The 22,044-nt window shown below is 40.0% G+C and overlaps 1 protein-coding gene across 1 annotated transcript in view; it reads right to left on the bottom strand.

Moving 5' to 3' along the window:
* Window positions 1–21,088, bottom strand: part of LOC122813846 (gastrula zinc finger protein XlCGF26.1-like) — a 39,233-nt gene extending 18,145 nt beyond the window's left edge. The window contains exons 1-2 of the mRNA XM_044086382.1: window positions 20,667–21,088; window positions 14,504–14,630 (exon numbers count right to left, since the gene is read on the bottom strand). Of these exons, the coding sequence (XP_043942317.1) occupies window positions 14,504–14,630; window positions 20,667–20,909 (370 nt within the window). The 5' untranslated portion in view covers window positions 20,910–21,088. The remainder of the gene's footprint in view (window positions 1–14,503; window positions 14,631–20,666) is intronic.
* Between the last annotated feature and the right edge of the window lie 956 nt (window positions 21,089–22,044).

A 22,044-nucleotide genomic window follows, 5' to 3' on the forward strand; every position in this document is an offset into this window, starting at 1 on the left:
ACTTGACACTGTGGTCTCTACTTCAACAAACAAACAAAATTTACCAAGAGGTCTGAGTTTATCTTTCCAAACACCTAACACTTAATTGATAACTCACTGGGAGGAACCCAATGCCCACCTTAGAGCAGCCTCAGAAGCTCAATAGGTAGCTCACTAACCTTTGGTACATATGGCTGTGGGTTCTAATTCCACACCAGGTAGGTGGAGTAATTTTCCAATACTGACACATGCATACATACAGTGCAGCACAATGGGGCGCTATACTACTGAGTTTGTCATCCTTTGATTGAGAAGCTAAACTGAGGGCTCATTTGCCTGAGTTGGTAGGCACTCAGGTAGATGTAAAATATCCCATGGCTGTCATCAATATAGAGTAGGTGCCTTTTTATACAGATCATAAATATTCCAATACAAAAAATTATCTTTTATGAAAATACACATTTCACTTTTTAATTTATATTTTAACAAAACATATTAACTTCCCTATCATTTACTTCCCAGCCATTTTATTCATAACATGTTGTTCCTTCCAAACTTGATTAAACAATAATTCTTAAAATTTCATATGCTATACACTTCAATCTGAACTTATTAAAATATATTTGCAGTGTGTTTGTTTCCTTCTTTCCTATTAAACTACAGTACAGACACAATCATGGCTTTATTCAAATTAAAAAAAAAGTTTTTTTTATTTTTTCACATATTTCTCATAGATACATTGATTAAAAAGTTTTCCAGCAATTATTTTAAATTACACATATATTTCATTGTGTCTTTCATTTGATTCATTGGTTCATAGGTAGGTACTAGGCTATCACACGAAGGGCCTAAGTAAGCCTATCCAACAAGCTTCCCTGGCTTATCCCACCCAAGAAAGTTATTTTCCTGTGCCACTGTCGAGCAGAGCCACAGAAATAATCCCCAGAGTGTATTTCCTATTTCCCATCCACTCATCAAGATTTTTATTGAAGAGTGCTAATGAGGAACTTTGCTCGACATAGATGGGTAGCTTGTTCCAGAGTATGGGATGTCTGGGTCTATTTCTCCCTGTCGAAGGCCGACAATATCGAAGCGGATATTATCGGCACCAAAATGTCAAAAGCGAAAGTCATCGCGAGTGTAAATGGAAATCTCGGTAAGGGGAGATTTCCATTTACTGCAATGTAATGCGATCTCAGAGTTGGTATATTTAAGTAGTGGGGGGTGTGGGGGTGCAGGGGGGCTTGCCCCCCTGCATAGAGAAATTTGTGTTGTGTTTGGGTGTTTTTTTTTTTTTTGTGTGTGTGTTCGATGTTTGGGTGTTTTGACATTTTTGTGTCGATTATTACGCTGTCAACAGTTTGAGTTTTCAACAGCGTAATATAAATGTGGAAGTCTCTGGGACAGGAATATATCCCTCCAGCATGTCCGTTTTATTGTGGTGACAAAGTTTAGGTCCCTAGAGTGTGTAGCTCAGAGGGATTGGGATTTCTTTAGGTGTTAGACTCCTTGTGAGACTGTGCAAAATAACTCCAATGAAAAACACTTTAAACGCCAAAAGATTTAATGAATCTCATCAACATTTAAGTAGGGACACCAATAAAATCACATGATTCAGCCAGCCTATCCTTATTAAATATTTTGGCGTTTAAAGTGTTTTTCGTTGGAGTTATTTCTTTAGGTGTAGCATGTCCAATAGCTCTGGGTTTGACATAGCTTTATATGTTAGGCAGAGATCACCTCGGAGTAGGCGATATGCTACGGAGTAAAGCTGGGTTTTTTTGAGACTGTCAGTGTAGGGCATCTGTTTGAGGTCAGTAATCCTCTATGTGGGGTACTTCTGTGGCCTTTCCAGCTGCTGCAAATGTCTTGTGAGGTATATTCAAAAAGGAATTTGCTTAGGTTTTACAGCTGGTCTATGTGGTCATTTCTTCAGCATAAGACTCCATAAAATATAATTCATTTCCCATCATTTTTACATTTTTCCTGCTTTTTTCTTTCATTCCATTTCACATTCTATCTTTTAAAGTCTCATAATATCATTTACCTTTATGCATTTTTTTATTATTCATTTCCCGGATATTTCCTCACAAAATCACCTCAAAACAATCTTTCTATATACAATTCATTTTCATCAACAACCAATATAATTGAATTGATGGAAGGAACACTACTGGATTTATCAAACCTAAACTACCATCATGTATTTATAATATACCCCTTTTAAACAGGATTCAGCCTTGATCCCAATATAAAATGAAAAAGAAATTCCCATTCCAAATTAATAGGAAATGTAAATACACTTCTTATGTAACCCAATTTAGGGTGTTCTATTGGTGCCCAAGTCCCAAGCACTCAAAACCCACTGTCTCAAAGTTAAGACTCTAGCTCTTGGCAGCTCATTTGGGCCACTATTAATAAATTAACACAAGTTTGGGCAAGCAGCCATTGGGAGGGAGTGAGAGGAGATTTTATGTTTATGTAGCAGAAAGTGAGTTTTAGGTTTAGGGCGCTAACACGGACATTGGGTTAGGAAATGGGAATGGAGGTTTAGGGTAAGGGAGCAAGAAATCAGGTTCTGGAACTGGGTGAGTTTAGAGTTAGGCTTTAGGTTCTAGTAGTAGTATGTATTTCTACAGGATCAGGTGCATACCTCTCAACCTCTTAGAGCAAAGAATCTGGACAAAGCCAAATAGGGACACATTTTAAATATTGCTCTTACAAACTTAGAAAGTTGATAGAATAATAGGTTCTGCATTAGGATGAATTTTCTGAAGGATGTGGAGTCAAACTCAAATGTGTGTCATTATTTAATTACTTCAATCCTCAGCTTTTTGCCAGAAAGGTACAGATTTTAGGAGGAACACACCAAAAATATGAGGCAAAAATCTGGATATTATGTGAAAATCTGCACAGTTGAGATGTATGATCAGGTGTTCAGGGGCCATGTAGGAAATGGGAGATCAAGCTATGGGGGAGTTCAAGCACTTGCTTTTTGGAACAAGTGGCAGTAAGCAGGTATGTTGCAAACTACTAGCAACACAGCACCTGTAGTAGACATCTAAGTCTCCCAGGATATAAGCATCAAATGATCCATTTTAAAATGACAGTTTACAAGGTTTCCACATATTTGTCATATTTTTCACTTCTTCCAGTATTGCTTTCCATTGTTACATAATTTTACCGTTCTGAAATAATTTGATTCCTAAAAGTTTGCTTGGGAAAAATAGATCCCAGAAATTTTAACAATTTCACCAAGCCCTTTAAATTTGTTCCTATTAAAATTTTAATCTTGCTTTACTCATATAATTTTCAGTTTCAAAAATAGCTTCTCTGATCCAACCTTTGCCATTCACTATTGTGATTAAATTATCAGAGCATGCCAACAATGGAATTTCACCTTCATTTAAAATCAAACTATTCCTTCTTTGACATTCTCCTTAACTTCCAAAATCATTTCATTCATCACCTATGCAAACAGAGTCCCAGTTAAGGGACAGGCTTGTTTTCCTCTTCTTTTACTTTGAACCCCTTTGCTAAAAAAACACCAACTTAATATAGGAATTATTATATACAGTTTATACAACTCTTAGAAATTTTGATTTAGTATGGATTATATAAAATTTGTAACATTCCTTAAATGTTTTACATGATCATGTGTTTTCTACATCACAAGTCACTAACTTACTTTTACTTCCCTCATTCATTATACTTAGCTACTTCACAATAATAGTCTTTCATACATTTGCTTTCAAATCTATAAATACAATATTTATCAGTCTTTTTTGTAATCAATCCATCCTCAACCCCTTTTTCCTATTTTGCACATGGGGTCAAGGTGTCACTTCAGCAGTGTTTTATAAAAAAATGTGTTGAGGTCTCTAATTCTTAATGTCACTTCTATCACCCTTTTTAACAGAAATGTTATAATTCCTTCACATACCCTTTTTACATAAATACCTTTTCAAGCCAAGAATTCATAACATCAACGGTAATCATTTTTTATCTTTCATCCCCTTGTAAAACAGGAAAACTCAATTAACCACCTCCCTTAACATGTCTTTAAATTCCCTGAAATCAATATATTTTCACCAATAATTTTAAAAAAATTGTTGTCTATTTTTTTAACATTAAAAATTCTCCTTCTCATGTATTCTCATCATTATAAAAATCTAGAATATATTTTTCAATTTCAGACATATTCTTCATATTGTAAACCTCCATTCCCTCTTTTGTGTTGATGCACAGCATTCTCCCTCATCCTTTTTAACTTATATAAGTATTTTCATTATATGTACATAAAACACATTTTTCATATTCCCTGAAATATTTTCTTCCCTTTAATTATTTTAGCAGTCTCATCAAAATGTGTTCATCATGCTTAAGTATTAAATCAAGTTTTCTTTTTCCAAAATATTTTTCTAATCGTATGTATTTTTTCTAAAACATAACCTACCAAAGCTCAACTGGCATATACAATTGAAGCATTATCTTGCCATAATTTTCCATTTCTTTTTTATAAAAATCCTCTTTTCCCATTTAACTTAAGTCTTTTGTTACCCTTTATATCTATAACACAATCTTCTATATTATTAATCTGTCTGTGATTTAATAGCACAATGATCAGTAAAAATGTACCTCATACATTTTCTCTCTAATTTCTTCCAAATCTTCTGAATTTCCCTCTTTCATATGTAGACATTCATTTTTTCCTAAGTGCATAATTTCCAGTTTTTATCATTTGTCCTTAAATATGAATATCTTGATTTATTTTCCCTCTAACATTTCTTAAATTACAATTAAAGTCACCCAAGTATGATTATGGCCATGTGAGGCAAAACTATCTTTTTAAATTTTCAAGTAAGCATTTTCTTGTCTTACTTTTTGCATAAGCACATAAACTGCCATCATCCATAACTAATATTCTCATTTTCTATCAAAATTATACTAATTTCCTTTACATCTCTCCCTTTTACAACAAAGGCACCATGCAAACATAGATACAAAAAGTGCTGAAGTATTACTCTCGTAAATATTTTATAATCAGTATTGCCTAAAGTTATGGATCTCCAATTTCTAAGGTCTTTCCTTTCATCTTTTCCCACTTACATTTTAAAACTTTGCAGAAAACTGTCTTTCCTTCCATCTCCATTCATTTGTAAAATTCATAACTTAGTCCAGCCAATACAGGTGCTGACTCTTTTCTCCTTTTTATTACTTCAGCATTTCTTCCATAGCAATATTTTCCAGTTCTACTTAACATACCATTCCTATTTTTCAATGTTTTCCTTATCCATTCTTTGTTTACTAAATAAGGTGACACTTCCAAGTTTTTACCTTTTAATAAAAATATTTGCATAATTAATATATTTCAACTTTCTCTGTTTTGTCATACATCTCTCTGTTTCTCTTTCTTTCCTTTTTTCTTAATGCCGCGGTGGTACGGTGGTAGCGTTGTTACCACACAGCAAGAGGTTCTCCCGTTTGATTCTCGGCTGGGCTTGGGAGTGCCTCCTGTGTGGAGTCTGCATGTCCTCCCCGCGGTTGGGTAGCGTTCGAAAGACATGCGTGCGTAAATGGGCGCCTTCGTTGAAGGTTGGGCGTCGAGCTGGCACCTCGGCATTTTGTAAAAAAATCTACTGCCAATCATTAGCGGACCAGAGTTCTGCTGTGGCAACCCCTTACTGGGAAAAGCCGAAAGACAAACAACTCAATTTCTACTTAAAGCTCTTCCATTATTTCTTTATATACCATTTTCTTTTATATTCTATTTGCTGCCATTAAAATACTTTCTTATACTTTTCCTTAAACACTACCCACCAAGAAGACCAACTTTTCGTAAAATTCCCTCACTGACACGTTCTCTCATAATTTCTTATACTCCAGCTTCATTTCTTCTGTCTTACTACCTTCATCAGTTAAGTTTTTATTCCTTTTCTTCTTTTATTTCTTTATTCTCCACTCTGTTGGTAATCAGTAAAGTCAGAAATTTCTACACCTCTTCCTATTTCTTCCATTTCATTAGCACACATTACATAATCTATATGTATTTTGAACAACCATCTCTGATATGTTCATTCTCACATGTAGTCCTCTATATTTTAAAACTTATTTCAATATTTCCACATCATGTTACTTTCTCATTCTCCTTCATTAAATTACAATTAAAGTGTCTTATCATAATAATAAACATAGTAAACAAAACATATTTTAAGACCTCAGGCATACTGTCCCTGTCTTATTTGTGCAAGCATAACCTTAAACATCTTTCTCCTTTTCTTATATCACTTATCACTGTCCTGTCTGGTATAATTATTGTAGCAGCTAACGTTTATTTTTTTAAATTCTTATTAAAATCCCTAAACCTAAATAATTTTCATTTCCTACAGCCCATATAATCTTGTTTCCGGAAAAGGTATCAGTGCTATCTCTTTCTCGTTGGTACATCTTGTATCTAATAAACAAAGTAACAAGTAACTTCTGGTTTCATCTCCTTGCAATATTCAGTTACTATTAGCTCCCTGATGACATTTCTAAAACTGTTCACTTTAGCATTTAGTAACTTTACATCATTCATTTCCTCTTTGTTTCCTTTTATCTACTTTTATGTTTATTTACCTTTTCTTACCCTTCCGCCTATTGACTTTTTACTACTTTGCTCTTTTCCAGTGTTGAATTCCCCTTCTCCAACAATTATGTACAGTTCATAGCTATTCTCTACATGACTAACATATTTTGCCCAAAGTTTAACCCCATTTCCACTCAATGTTTATCTTCTATATTTTCTACAATAACATTTCTATCTCATCTTCTTTGCATTGTTTTCGGTATTTTCTTCACTTATTCCTTAATCCTATAAATTAGGAAAATCAAACCAAAGATGCCCTTGGGCACTGCATTACTGCGTCTTGGTTCACATTTGTGCATGTCCATTCTCTCTACATCATCTGCATCTTCTTTTTCACACCATATAGTAAACACCTTTCATCTCCATATAATAAATAAATACAATAAATAAAAGAGGCATTTGCTTGGCCCCAGTATTGCATTAACATTTATTACATTTTTAACATGCTGCCTGCTTCCTTCTGACATATTTAGTATTAACAAACATTTCCATCCCTCCAGTCCACACATTTTCTCTATCATGTACTTCTATACAAACAGAGAAGAAAAAAAGAACAACATCAGTATCAGCAGTTCTGAACTGTAGCAGGGGGTTAGTTATACATTGTAGGCCAACACAGGCAGCACTCAACACAAACGGTGCAATGCTGTAGCTATAAATGTAGTACAGAAGCCCAACCTGTTGTCTGAATTATACGGACACCTAGAGAAAGATCAGAAATACATATGACAATGTAGATTAATATTTCAGAAAAAAAGGTTGAAAGTTTGATGATTTTTTAGACATTGTTTTTTATATTCTTCACTTTCATATTGTGTGATTCTAAGAAAGTCATTTAATGTAGACAAACCTTTTCTCTCATATGCGAATTGGGATTTATATGTAAAACATGTCATACTTTGTCAACAAACAGTACATTTCAAATATAAATTAATGGACTACCACTTTGGAAGGCGAGACTACCACATTACAATATGTACTTATTAGGATACAGAAGAGAAAGGGTGATATTACCACATTATCAGGGACTACACTACTTAAGGATTGGCTGCTTAATGCAAAAAGAAATTTTGTGCAAAGCTGTCAAACAGAAGTTTAAAAGTGAAAAGAAAAGGTCTTAAATACCACAGTAATAGAACGATAAAGCAGAAAATGCCAGACGGTTTTACATATGCAAGTCAGACCACTTATAAACAACAAGAGAAGAGGAAGAAGAATCATGTAGACACATAGCTCAAGGAAGCACCAGAGACAGAGAGAAGAGGGAGGGACAGAGAGAGAGTGACACAGAGAGAGAGAGTGACACAGAGAGAGAGAGTGACACAGAGAGAGAGAGAGTGACACAGAGAGAGAGAGAGTGACACAGAGAGAGAGAGAGAGTGACAGAGAGAGAGAGAGAGAGTGACACAGAGAGAGAGAGAGTGACACAGAGAGAGAGAGAGTGGCACAGAGAGAGAGACAGAGTGACAGAGAGAGAGAGAGAGTGACAGAGAGAGACAGAGAGAGTGACACAGACAGAGAGAGAGAGAGAGAGAGAGAGAGAGTGACACAGAGAGAGAGAGAGTGACACAGAGAGAGTGACACAGAGAGAGAGAGAGACAGAGAGAGAGAGACAGCGTGGCACAGAGAGAGAGAGACAGAGTGACAGAGAGAGAGAGAGAGTGACACAGAGAGAGAGAGAGAGTGACACAGAGAGAGAGAGAGAGTGACAGAGAGAGAGACAGAGAGAGTGACACAGAGAGAGAGAGAGTGACACAGAGAGAGAGAGACAGAGAGAGTGACACAGAGAGAGAGAGTGACACAGAGAGAGAGAGTGACACAGAGAGAGAGAGAGAGTGACACAGAGAGAGAGAGAGAGACAGAGAGAGTGACACAGAGAGAGAGAGTGACACAGAGAGAGAGAGAGTGACACAGAGAGAGAGAGAGAGAGTGACACAGAGAGAGAGAGAGTGACACAGAGAGAGAGAGAGAGAGTGACACAGAGAGAGAGAGTGACACAGAGAGAGAGAGAGAGAGACACGAGAGAGAGAGAGAGAGACACGAGAGAGAGAGAGAGACACGAGAGAGAGAAAGAGAGAGTGACACGAGAGAGAGAAAGTGAGAGTGACACGAGAGAGAGAAAGAGAGTGACACAAGAGAGAGAAAGAGAGAGTGACACAGAGAGAGAGAGAGAGAGAGAGAGTGACACAGAGAGAGAGAGTGACACAGAGAGGGAGAGAGAGTGACACAGAGAAAGAGAGTGACACAGAGAGAGAGAGAGAGTGACACAGAGAGAGAGAGAGAGAGTGACACAGAGAGAGAGAGTGACACAGAGAGAGAGAGAGAGAGTGACAGAGAGAGAGAAAGAGAGAGTGACACAGAGAGAAAGAGAGTGACAGAGAGAGAGAGAGAGAGAGAGAGAGAGAGAGAGAGAGTGACACAGAGAAAGAGAGAGTGACAGAGAGAGAGAGTGACACAGAGAGAGAGAGAGTGACACAGAGAGAGAGAGAGTGACAGAGAGAGAGTGACACAGAGAGAGAGAAAGAGAGAGTGACACAGAGAGAGAGAGAGAGACACAGAGAAAGAGAGAGTGTGTGATACAAAGAGGTACTGTGTGACACACGCAGAGACAGAGTGCATGACACAAAGAGAATGAGTGACGGACTGAGCTCAAGAGAGAGAGAGTGAGCATGCCAGAGAGAGAGACAGACGGAGACATTGAGAGAGAGGGAGTGACACAGAGAGTGAGAGACAGCAGGACAGAAAGAGAGAGCGAGAAATAGAGCAAGTGACACAGGGAAAGAGCTCGTGTGACAGAGACAGAGAGCAATGGAGAGCAAGAGACACTGACAGCAAGATCACTGAGAACAAGAGAGTGAGCGACACAGAAAACGAGAGAGTAAGACTGACACACAGCAAGTGTGACACAGAGGGAGCGCTCAAGTGTGACACAGAGAGAGCAAGAGCTCATGTGACAGAGAGAGAGTGCAATGGAGAGTGAGAGACACCGAGAGCAAGAGAGCGAGCGACACAGAGAAAAAGAGAATGAGAGCAATGTCAAATGAAGGGCAAGGGTGACACAGACACTGTGCAAATGACACTCAGAGAGAGCAGGTGACACAGAGAGAGAGGATGACAGAGATGGAGAGAGCAAGCACGGCACAGAGAGAGTGTGGCACAGAGATAGCAAGCATGGCACAGAGAGAGAGAACAAGTGTGGCACAGAGAGAGAGAGAGCGAGAAGGCATGGCACACAGGGAAAGAGAGCAAGCACGGCACATAGAGAGAGTGCATGACACAGAGAGAGTACATGACAGACAGAATGAGTAACACTGAGTGCATGACAGAGCAAGTGCGACAGAGACAGCGAGCATGACAGTCAGAGACAGTGCGACAGAGAGACAGAGATTAGATAGCATGACACAGAGAGACAGCGGCTAAGTGAGAGTGTGACAGAGAGAGAGAGAGAGCACATGTGATAGACAGAGAGCATGACACAAAGAGAGAGAGGGTGTGCATGTGTGACAGAGAGAGAGAGAGAGAGCATAAGCAACACAGAACATGTGCTTGTAACACAGAGTATGCGACAAAGACAATGTGAGAGAGAATGGTATGAGAGAGAGAGAGCGCATGTGACATAGAGTATAATGCAGAGTGAGAGAGGGAAAGACACCAAGAGGCCGAGAGAACATGAGAGAGAGAGAAAGCGAGAGACACACACATAGAGGATGCACCCCACACACACACAGGAAGTACGCCACTCAGACTGACATACACACAGAGTGTGACACACACATGCAGAGAGCGACACACACAGAGCGTGCCACATATACACAGAGCGCTCCACACATACACAGAGCACACGACACACACACACACAGAGCAACACATACACACACACACACACACACACACACACACACACACACACACACACACACACACACACACACACACACACACACACACACACACACACACACACACACACACACACACACAGCGACATTTTAGAAACACCTCTGCCTTTGGTGGAAATCAGCAAATACTCCATTCAGGCATAAGATGTAACCATTTATTTTTGCAAAACAAAGTACAGCAGTGCAAGTAGCAGTTTAGTGCTTTCGTTCTAAGACAGGACTTTTTCAAAACTGCTCAGAGAGAGTGACACACACACATACACACATATGAGAGAGAGCAACACACAAACACAGCATGACACATACGCAGAGAGAGAGAGGCACACACACATTAAGAGAGAGAGACAGCAACACACACACACACACAGAGTGACACACAAACACCCACAGAAACACAGAGCAACATACAGAGAGAGAGAGAAGGGGAGAGGAGGTGTAGAGAGAAGGGAGTTAGTGTGACACAGAGAGTGAGAGCTCGCACATGACATGCAGAGAGAGTGTGCTCGACACAGAGAGCGACAGCTAAAATGACATAGAGAGAGCACTCGACAGAGAAAGTGAGCATGCAACACAAACAGAACAAGCACGAGAGACAGCGACAGTGCAAAACACACAGAGAGTGAGCACAATGCAGAGAGCAAGTGAGAGGGAGTGACAGAGCAAAGTTGTGTCACTAACACAACTTTGTTTTCTTTTGAGCCAGTTCCCATTACTTACATCAAATCTCTACTACTCAAGCTAAAACCTTGCTCTCCTTCCACTGACAATCTATCTCCTACATTCCTCAAACTTGCTGCAGACTCAATTGCCTATCCTGTATCTGTACTAATTAATCGATCTATTCTGGGATCAACTGTGCCCACCCTTTGGAAATCTTTCTTCACTATCCCTCTTCATAAAGTTGGAAACTACACTGACCCCTCAAACTACTGACCCATTGCCATTCTGTCCCCCCTCTCCAAGATATTAGAAAAATGTATTCACTCACAGCTTCTCAATCACCTCCTCACACACCACTTACTTACCCCTACCCAACATGGATTTCGTCCTCACCACAGCACCACCACTGCCCTCCTCTCCTTCACTCATATCATTGCAGAGGCCCTAGACAATAATAAACTCATTTCCTGTCTCTTCCTAGATCTCTCCAAAGCCTTCGATACTGTCTGTCATCCTCTACTACTATCCAAACTCGCAAATCTCTACCTATTCCCCTCCGCACTTGCCTGGTTTAATAGTTACCTATCTGGCAGGGAACAATCTGTCAAATGGCTCTCATCCTCCACCTTTCCTTCCCATCTCCTGGTGTTCCCCAAGGCTCCATCTTGGGACCCCTTTTGTTTAACATCTTCACCAATGATCTTTACACCTCATGCAAAGAATCCTCCCTTATTCAGTATGCCGATGACTCCACACTTATATCCATCTCAAATAACATTCCTGAACTACACTCCCTGACCAACAGGCCCTACTATCCACTGAACAATGGCTCTCTCACAAACTGTTGATCCTAAATCCCAAAAAGACCAAACTTCTACTTTTCCTTCCCCGTTCTCTTTCTCATCACAAAACCTCTTTTTTTATTACTTCTTCTAACAATACAAATATCCAACCTGACACCCACACAAAACTCCTAGGGGTCATTATCGATGACAAACTCAAGTTCAACCTACGCATACTCCAATGTATAAAAAAAAAAAAAAAACAACCAGAAACTAGGTCTGCTATATCGCAACAAAAAATTCCTAACCCCTGAATCTAGACTTACCCTGGGCCAGGCACTCCTCCTCCCCTCCCTCTTATACGCCACCCCAGTTCTTACCAATATCCAGGCCTCCACTCTAAACAAACTGCAACAGACTTACCATAAAATAGCCAGATGCATTACTAACTCCCCATGCAACTCACACCACTGCATTTCTTTACACTCTCTTCAATGGCTTGAACTTCCCCAGTTTCTGCTATCAGTTTCATATGCTACACTCTATTCTCTATAAACCCTCCTTCTGTCCATCTCTATCTTCCTTAGTCTCCATCTACATCCCATCCCGGACCCTCCGTACTTCTAACCAACAATTACTTGATATCTACCACCCAAAAAGGTCAGTAGGCAAACTACTCTACAAACACTCCCTTGCCCATGCTTGGAACAAACTTCCCCTTGACTTACGTTCAATCTCCCACACCTCACACTTTAAAAATGAACTAAAAGCTTATTTTCTCAATTCCAGAACCTGCCCTTGCCATGACCCTGCCTAGTCTTCCTTCCCTTTATGTACCCTCAAAAGGACCATACTTAGTACCTCATTACACCTCTCTCTCCAATGTGTCTACTATGCATTTGCACAATTTTATACAAACAAAAAATGTTCATTGTTGAGCTATTGAACTATATCAATGTAAAATTGTTACTTAGCTTCTTTTTAATGCAACTTTAACTTTATGCATGTATCCCAACATATGTGAATCATTTTGCTATAACTTCTGTTATAGCAATATTGTTTAAAATTGTACTTGTTTTAAAATGTATTACTGGAGCTTTTCTACTCGGGTCTCCACTGAAAATGGGCCACAAGCCCAGTTGGACAAACCCGGTTAACAAATGTCAATAAATATAAATAAATAAATAAATAATGTGACACAGAGTGTGCAACATGAGACAGTGAGAGACAGAGAGAGACACAGAGTGAAAGTGTGACACAGAGAGAAATAGAGAGAGAACACAGAGAGAGAGAGCAAGACAGTGAGAGAAAGTGACAAAGAGTGAGAGAGCAAGTGCGAGAGCAACACAGGATGGGTCACACAGAAAGAGCACACACCACACACACACACACACACACACACTCACTCAAATACACACACTCACTCACTCAAATACACACACACACACTCTCTCACACACACACACATACACTCTGTCACACACACACACACACACACACACACACACACACACACACACACACACACACACACACACACACACACACACACACACACACACACACACACACACACACACACACACACACACACACACACACACTGCATACGTGACACATGCACCCAGAGAGCACACATGCTGCAGACAGAGAGAAAGCACATGCAATACACGCACGACACACAGACACTGCCCACATGCCATACAGAGAGAAATTGAGCACGTCATACAGAGTATGTGCCACACAGACCAAGAGCAAGTGGTACACACAGAGTGAGAGTGACAGAGAAAGAGAGAGCAAGAGACAGAATACAACAACATGAGACAGAGCATGCATGACAAAGAGAGAGATAGTAACCCACAGCGTGCGTGACACATAAAGAGAGGAGAGAGAGGGAGAGGTGATAGGTGGAGAGAGAGGAGAGAGATGTGGGACAGAGATCAGAGGAGAGGAGGAGTGAGATAGCGAGTGGGGAGAGGAAGAGGAGAGAGGGAGAAAGTGAGAGAGGAGAGGAGAGAGGGAGAAAGTGAGAGAGAGAGGAGAGGAGGAGACAGGGTAGGAGGCAGAGAGAGGATAGGAGGGGAAGACAGAAAGAGAGGACAGGAGGGGAGATAATAGAGGGAGAGAGAGGATAGGGGGAGAGAGAGGATAGGAGGAGAGAGTGGAAAGGAGGGGAGAGAGGAAAGGAGGGGGAGAGAGGAAAGGAGGGGAGAGGCAGGAGATGAGGGGAGAGGGATAGGAGAGAGGAAAGAGGGAGAAACAGGAGAGGGAACATGGGGACGAGAGTTGTGGGGAGAGAGAGAGGAGAGGGGAGAAAAGGGGAAGACAGAGAGAGAAATAGGTCAGCTATGTCAGTACCATTTGAAATTAAAAAAGGAAGACAGGGGAGAGAGATGTCAGACATAGCAATAAAATTTGATATTAAAAAAGGAAGACATACCTTGCCCCTACCAACTGCAGTACACACTTCTGAAGTATCCTATCAGATCATTTTCATATTACACTTATAACTTTCAGAAAAATGATCCAACTTCCAAAAACTGGACTGTACTTACCTAATGAAACCAATGTTTCATAGTTCTGCACCATAACTTCCCTGTAAAGCTCTTTATCTTGTTTTGTTAAGATCTTCCACTCTTCTTTGGAAAAAGTGATAGCAACATCATCAAAGGTTTCTGGTAACTGAAAAGGACACACAGCATGCATTATTTTTTATTTAATTTAACATAAAATATGCAGTTTTCAGTAGAAGCCATCAATATTTTTGTCATTTTACTAGTAGATTGAGTGGACTGTAACAGCCCCATTAAAGACTCAGCCTTTTTAAACAACAGAATAATATCAAACATTGGGTAATACAGTACATGTCTAGTAGACAATACTATTATGTAGCTCTGTATACTTATAAATACATATGAAATGCACAAGTCGTAACAATATGTTGCTTTCTTGGTATTTAGAACAAACTAATTACAGATAATGGTTGTTCATGGGAACACTACGAGTCAGGTGTGGCTTAACAGCACAGATTAGAGGAACAAATACTTTCCAGCAGAACTGTAGCAAGGCAACGCAGCACCCTTAGCAGTCAATCCTTTAACTGCTCCCTGCTGTTTATAAAATACTGCAAATTTAATTGTTTAAAAACAACTCAAGAATTTAAAATTTTTTTTAAAAGACAGGAACTGCCATAAATGCCTAATTTGTTGCCTCTTTTTACATTAACAACAGATATACATCATTTCAACATCATGACAATCTTGCTTGCCCTCCAGGCTCCAATTAAATGTTACACAGGGCTGCTGCCAATCACACCTCTGCTTCTTAATGTGTTATGTCAGTACCACTGTGTAGCTGTGGCAGAGTTGTAAAGTTAAATGCCTTAACAAGATCTATTCAGTTTCAGTGTAGAGCGACTCTGATCTGTGCCGTAGAAGCAAGGAAATAAGCAGCAGGCCTGCTGCACTGGGGACATCCCCAGAAGGCAGCAAGCATATGTATACAAATGTCAAATTCTTAATCTCAAAGACAGAAAAAGTCGATCTGCATAGAGATACCTCAAGCTATTATATAGCAAGGGTTGTGGATCAGTGCTTCAGATTGTGCATATATGCTTGTGTATGAGGTTGTATGGAAACAGAGTGGCTACATGTCTTTATGTGTAATACTCATCTGAGGAGTTGGAAGAAAACCTCTCGGGGAAACAAGCGAGTTCCCAGTTTAAAAGACTTTTGAAAGCAGTAGGACTACTTATCCCCCTGTTCAAAGCTAAACAATGTAACAAACAGCTTAAAAACTAACAGCCCATTGGTCCTTTTTTTTTAATTAGTACTGCTAGGCAAACAATGTATCTCTCTTTAGTGAGTAACTATATGGCAATCTAAATGATTTAAAGACAGCTTTTAAGGGGTCTATATTAAAAGACCGAAGAGGTGTTTCAGCGAACACCTCTTGGTCGACACATAATGGGCGAACGTACTAAACCGCGAATGCTCAAAATAGCGATTTCATTCCCTGGGAAAGAAATCTCTTGGGCATCCACGTGTGTTTGCCCCTTTCCTCACTGTAGTGCGATCTCAGAGTTGGTATATTTAGTTAGGGGATGTGAGGGGGGGGGGGCAAGCCTCCCACGTTATGTTTTAAAGTGTGTGTTTGTGCTAGCGGTTTCTTTCCCAGGGAAAGAAACCACTGTTTTGAGCATTCGCACTTTAGTGCATTTGCTCATTACTATCGACCAAGAGGTGTTCGCTGTAACACCTCTTTGGTCTTTTAATATAGACCCTTTTTAAGATGTCAATTTTTTTGTTTGTTTTTTTTTTTATATACATTGTTTCAGCACCCCTACAAGATGGGGTGCCCAGGGTGGTTGCTACATTCATCACACTCTTCGTATGGCATTGCTAACTTAATCAGCTGCTATATGTCACAAATGACACTACACTAATAATTATGGCACTGTGTTTAAAAATTTCAAGTCATGAAGCTTGCCTTAGATTTAGGAAATTGACTTTTGCTTTGATCATTATTGTTCCCCAGCAGTTTCAGATTTCAATTTTTGAATTTTTCCATATCCTATCCTTGACAGCAAAGCTTTTTTTAGTTCAGTAGTTAGCTATGGAGATAGTTCATAGGTTGGTACTAGGCTATCGGCCCTAGGGCCTATACAAGCCTAGCCATAACAATTCCCTGGCTATTTCTTCCCACAATATTTACTTCCTTGGACCCCTGTCTAGCAGGGCAACTGACGTGACCCCCGGGGTAAATTTCTTATCTCCCATCCAGTCGTCAAGGTTCCTTCTGAAGAGGGCCAAGGAGGCGCTCTGCTGGACATGTATGGGCAGTCTATTCCAGAGTATGGGCAGTCTCTGGGTCAGGAACCTATCCCTCCAGCATGTTTTGTTCATTGTGATAAGGTTCAGGTCCCTGGAGCATGTGGCTATGATGGATTGGGATTTCTTTAAGTGTAGCATGTCCAACAGCTCTGGGTTTGACATGGCCTTGTATGTTAAGCAGAGATCGCCTCTAAGTAGACAATATGCGACAGAGTATAGCTGGAGTTTTTTTAGTCGGTCAACATAGGGCATCTGCTTTAGGCCTGTGATTCTTTAAGTGAGGTGTTTCTGCGGCCTTTCCAGTTGTTGCAGATGTCTTGTGAGGTACATACTAAATGGGGCATTGTACTCTATGATGGGTCTAATGAGGGATGAGTACAGTGGGACAATGACCTCTTTTTTTCTGGATGAAAAGCCCTTAGTGATGAGGTGTGCCACATAGAAGGATTTCCTGAGACTGTTGTGGTGATGTGGTTATCGAAGGTGAGACGACTGTCCACCTGTGTTCCTAAGTCTCTTATCACACTTTCGGTGTTCAGTGTACATCCACCTATGTGGTAATTCACGGGTACATGGTTTTATCCCAAAGGGGATAACTACAAACTTCTTGGCATTGAGCTTGAGCCCATGGCTCCATCTGCGAACTTTGTTAGCCAGAGTCCCTTAGTGTTGGCATCTAGGCCAAACAAGAGCAGTCCCAGGACTGAACCCTGAGGTACTCCACTTGTCTGGAGCTGGATTTGGAGTCGGCTACTTTTACAGTGTGGATTCTGTCAGTAAGCCAGTTGGCAACCCATCAAGTGACATAGGGATTTATGCCCAGCTTAGTAAGTTTATCTATGATTAAAGAGTGGGGGATGGTGTTGAAGGCCTTGGTGAGGTCCAGATCACAGCTCTGGAGACTGATTCGAAGAAGTCAATCAGGTTCAGGAAACACGATCGGCCCTTCACGAACCCAAACTGGGTGGGGTCCAATGTGTGAAGGTTGCCAATGTCTTTGTTCATAAGTTCCATGATAATATATTCCATGGCCTTGCAGATTAGGCTCGTCAGACTGATGGGACAGTAGTTCCCAGGATCCAAGGTGGATCCCCCCTTGTGGAGTGGGATAACTACAGCTGTGCGCCACTCAGTGGGCACGAAGCCTGAGGTGAGACTATGATTAAACATGACACTTAGGTGAGGTGCCAGTTCATTTTGTAGTACACAGCCCGGGATGTCATCTGATCCCATGGATGCTGTATTCTTAGCTTTGGAGTGTGCAGTTTTTACCTGTGTGGCTGGGATTACCAGAATTTGGCAATCTTTCAGTATTGAGATGGGCCCTTTAGGGGGTGAGAGGGGGCTGAAGTTGGCACTGAATTGATCTGCCAGGATATTGGCAATGTCCATGGGATCAGTATATTTAATACCATTCTGTTGTAGCTCAGAGCAGATCTGAGCATTGCCATTTAGATTCTTGACATAGCTATAGAATGCCTTGTGGTAGTTCAACTGAAAACCATCTGCTAAGGCTGTTTAGTATATATTCTGTAGAGGAAGAATATTTACCAAATGCTAAATGGCAGTGTCACAGTGTGCCTGGGATATAACTACGATATAGCCTTCCCAGGTTAAGTTAGATCATAAAATAGTGACCTTGTCTATTAAAACCTCTAAACTTGAAGAAACCAGTATCACAGAATTCAAAGATTTCAATGTACAAACCTCATTAAATCCTGTGATTAAGTTTCAAGAGTCACTTATTCCAGCATAATCAAAGACATCCATCCAGACAACAAGATCGTGTCCTAAAAGTGCTGTCCAAGATTACAATACTTCTACCATGGTCCCTGATCATACATCCAGCTGTTTAAAAAGCAGTACCAAGCAGGCCCTTGTACAGCCACTCCTTAAAGTGTTTAACCAGGGTTTACCCCAGGCTTTATCGCTGAAGTCTGAAGCATAGCAATGGTAATGCCATTCCACAATGGTGGACCCTTCACTTCCCCCAGGAATTACAGACCCATCAACTTAATGAAGCTCATATGCAAAGCCATGGAACACATTATAACTGAGCCAATTACCTATGACATTACAAATCTCATCTACCAAGACTGACATTAGTTTGGCTTTGTTAAGGGTAAAGTTAAATGCATTACAAATAGATCCTTATGTGGTAAGAGGGATAGCAAACTGGCTAAAAGACTGAACCCATAACAGTGCAGTGCCTCAAAGAGTATGAAGGTAACCAGTCATGTTCTGTGAGGCTTTGCGCCGGAGCCCCTTTAGTCTGGCATTTACCTTTCCAACCTCCAAACCACAAACTTAAGACATCTGGCTAACCAAGTTTGCAGATGACTGCAAACTTGAAGTCATTGCAGAGTCACTCTCTGACACCCAAGCCCTGCAATAAGAACTTGCTCTGCTGTGCAAACAAAGTGCTTAAATTAAATGCTAAGAAGTATAATATAGTTGTATTTGTTAAATCATCCCTCCTCCCCATTATATGACAAAGATGACATCACACTCCACAATGAAGATATTAGTAAAGACCTTCGTACTTGGGTTGATAATTGCCTCACCTTGGATCATCGCACAATGACAGGAAGTCATTCCACTTAGCACAGCTTATTGCCAAGGAGATGTCTTCCAGATCCAAAGAGGACACTGTCTCTGTGAGTGGGTGTGGGTTAGGATTAGAGCGTAGACAGGGTGCTGGGATAGATTTAGTATTGTGCATGTTTGTTGTGTCTGAGTAGGTTGTCCTTTTGTCTAGTGCAGTGCTGCTATTCGGGAAAGTGTTTTGTGATCCATGGGTACAATTTATTTGGTCACACAAATTGTTTCCTGTTAGTATTGTGGCTTTGCTCCCTGTGCTATGTTACTCATGTTTGCTAACCATACCCCTACCCCTATGCCACCCCTACTCCTACCTGTACCCCTACCTCTAATCCTACCCCTATTCCCACCCCTATCCCTAGTTCTACCCCTACCTTTAGCCCTACTCCCACCCCTACCTGTAGTCCCAACCCTACACATTAAAATACTAAACAAGCTTACCCTAGCAGTACCAATAAACAAGACAAAAGCACATACATACACACACACAGACAGTATCGCTAAACAAGACAACAGAGTGCGTGCGCACGCGCACACACACACACACACACACACACACACTAAACACATCTGTTTCCTTCCCAAGACTTTACTGTTTCCCTAACCTGCAAAAATGTGCATACAAACATTCAACCCTAATGCCATGAAAGTTTTGGCATTACTAACCAAGAGCGATGACCTTACACTCCACATTTACCACTTTGACAAAAGTGGTCTTTGGTCATCTTACTACTTGATGAATTGTGTCATCAAGAAATTAGTCAATGAAATTAAACAAATATTCCTTCAATTTGATTTATTTTTTGCAAGAGGCAAGCCCCCTGTAATCCCCAACTCCCCATCCTCTTACTTAACTATACTAATACCACAAAGAACCAAGAAGGAAACAGAAAACACAACACAGAGTGAATCACTAGAGACAGGGGTACAACATGAAGGTAGGCATTGGCAAGGTGCAAATCTGTGTTCTAGACTAATTTGCTTTGTTATTCTTATGATCCTAAGATACTAAACTACACTAGAAGAGACTGCATGTAGCCCTCTACAATTTTCTTTGAAATATGATTAAACCAAATGTGCTTTCAATTTGTATATATATGAGCATACACACACATATTTTCTTACCATTTGGAAATATTATACCTGCATATAAAGGCATAAACCTTTTAGCTGCCAGACAGTTTGTACTATAATTCCTATTTTTTTTAATACCTCCAAAGCTGAACATTTAGCACATCTGATAGAGGAAGGGTGTTAATGTGAGTTATTAGACAGCATCCCTTACCTTATACACACATGCTGCCTCGTGCAGAAACACAAAACTGTGGCTGGAATGTCTGGGGACACACAGGAAACAGATAAAAGTCTTGTCCTCTTGGCAGAACAAATCCATTTTCTGTCTGTGCTCCTCACAACACTGTTCTGTTCTCCCATTTGTAACACACACAGTTTTTGTCACTGTTTTTTCTCTGCTGTCAGTTTCCTGCTTTGTTTGTCTCAGTTTCAGTCTCTGGGATCTCCGAACCATATTAAGAGGCAGTTCTGTCTACACTCAGGAGGGTTTGGTTCTTTTGGATCACATCCTGTTTTCACAGTACTAAAGCCCACAATCCAGAATAACTAGATTTTCAAGCAAAACAAAGAAATAATCCACTATGCATATGTGCAATTATTAGCCTCTGTCTACTGCAGAACTGCAGGCCTTTTCAGTTGCTTTTTCAAAGTACAGGAAGTAAAATATGTGAAGGACCACCTCTGTTTAAAGGGGCAATATTCTGACATGTTAGAAATTATCCCATACATAATACCTGGCCCATTTAAAACAGTATAATTCAGATACCTATTGCAGAAATTCCCATCAAATGTTCAGTTAGAAATCAGTTAAAATAGACATGTTCATGAAACTGAAGTATATGTAAACAAATCAACTCTAGTGCAGCATAATGTCAAACTTTTTGTCGTATTTCTTTTGTATACTCCCACCATGTGTTCTCATCTGAGGCACTGATAAGAAAGGTCTGTTATAAAAAAAATGTGCACTCAGCATTTTGTTTTTTCACAGTATAGGATTATACAACATACCTCTTAACTGTTCAGATTTTCACAGAATGTCCAGATTTTAGTCTCATAGTTTTGGTCTGTTCCTCAAAAAAATTGTGATTTTCAGGCAAATCACTGAACACTTAAGTCACTAAATAATAACAGATTTAAGTTTCAGACTTCATATCCTTTAAAAAAATGCATGTTAACACAGATCCAGCTAGTAACTTTCTAGATTTATAAGAGCAATACTTAAAATCTGTCCCTCTTTTCGGTCCTTTGTCCCCCCCCCCCCATTATTTTAGGCTTTGTCCAGATTTCTTGTGCTCAGAGGATGAAAGGTATGGCTAGGGCTCCTGTTAGAAAAGATAACCTGAAACTTTAAGTGTAACAAAAGGCTGCAATTGGACAGTATAAACCTAATTAATGACTGCTATTATTTAATACCGCATAATGTACTAAACAAATAATGCACAAAAAAGTACTAAACATACAAAATATGCTTATTATTAAATTACTGCATATGCTACTGGTGTACATATAAATACTGAGCATGTACTTCTGTTGCAGTTTACTTTTATGGAGTCATAACTCATATTCTGTTGTGTACACATACATTTTGA

Source organism: Protopterus annectens, chromosome 10.part0 (assembly GCF_019279795.1).
Source record: "Protopterus annectens isolate FY-2018-M chromosome 10.part0, PAN1.0, whole genome shotgun sequence".
Lineage (NCBI taxonomy): Eukaryota > Metazoa > Chordata > Ceratodontiformes > Protopteridae > Protopterus > Protopterus annectens.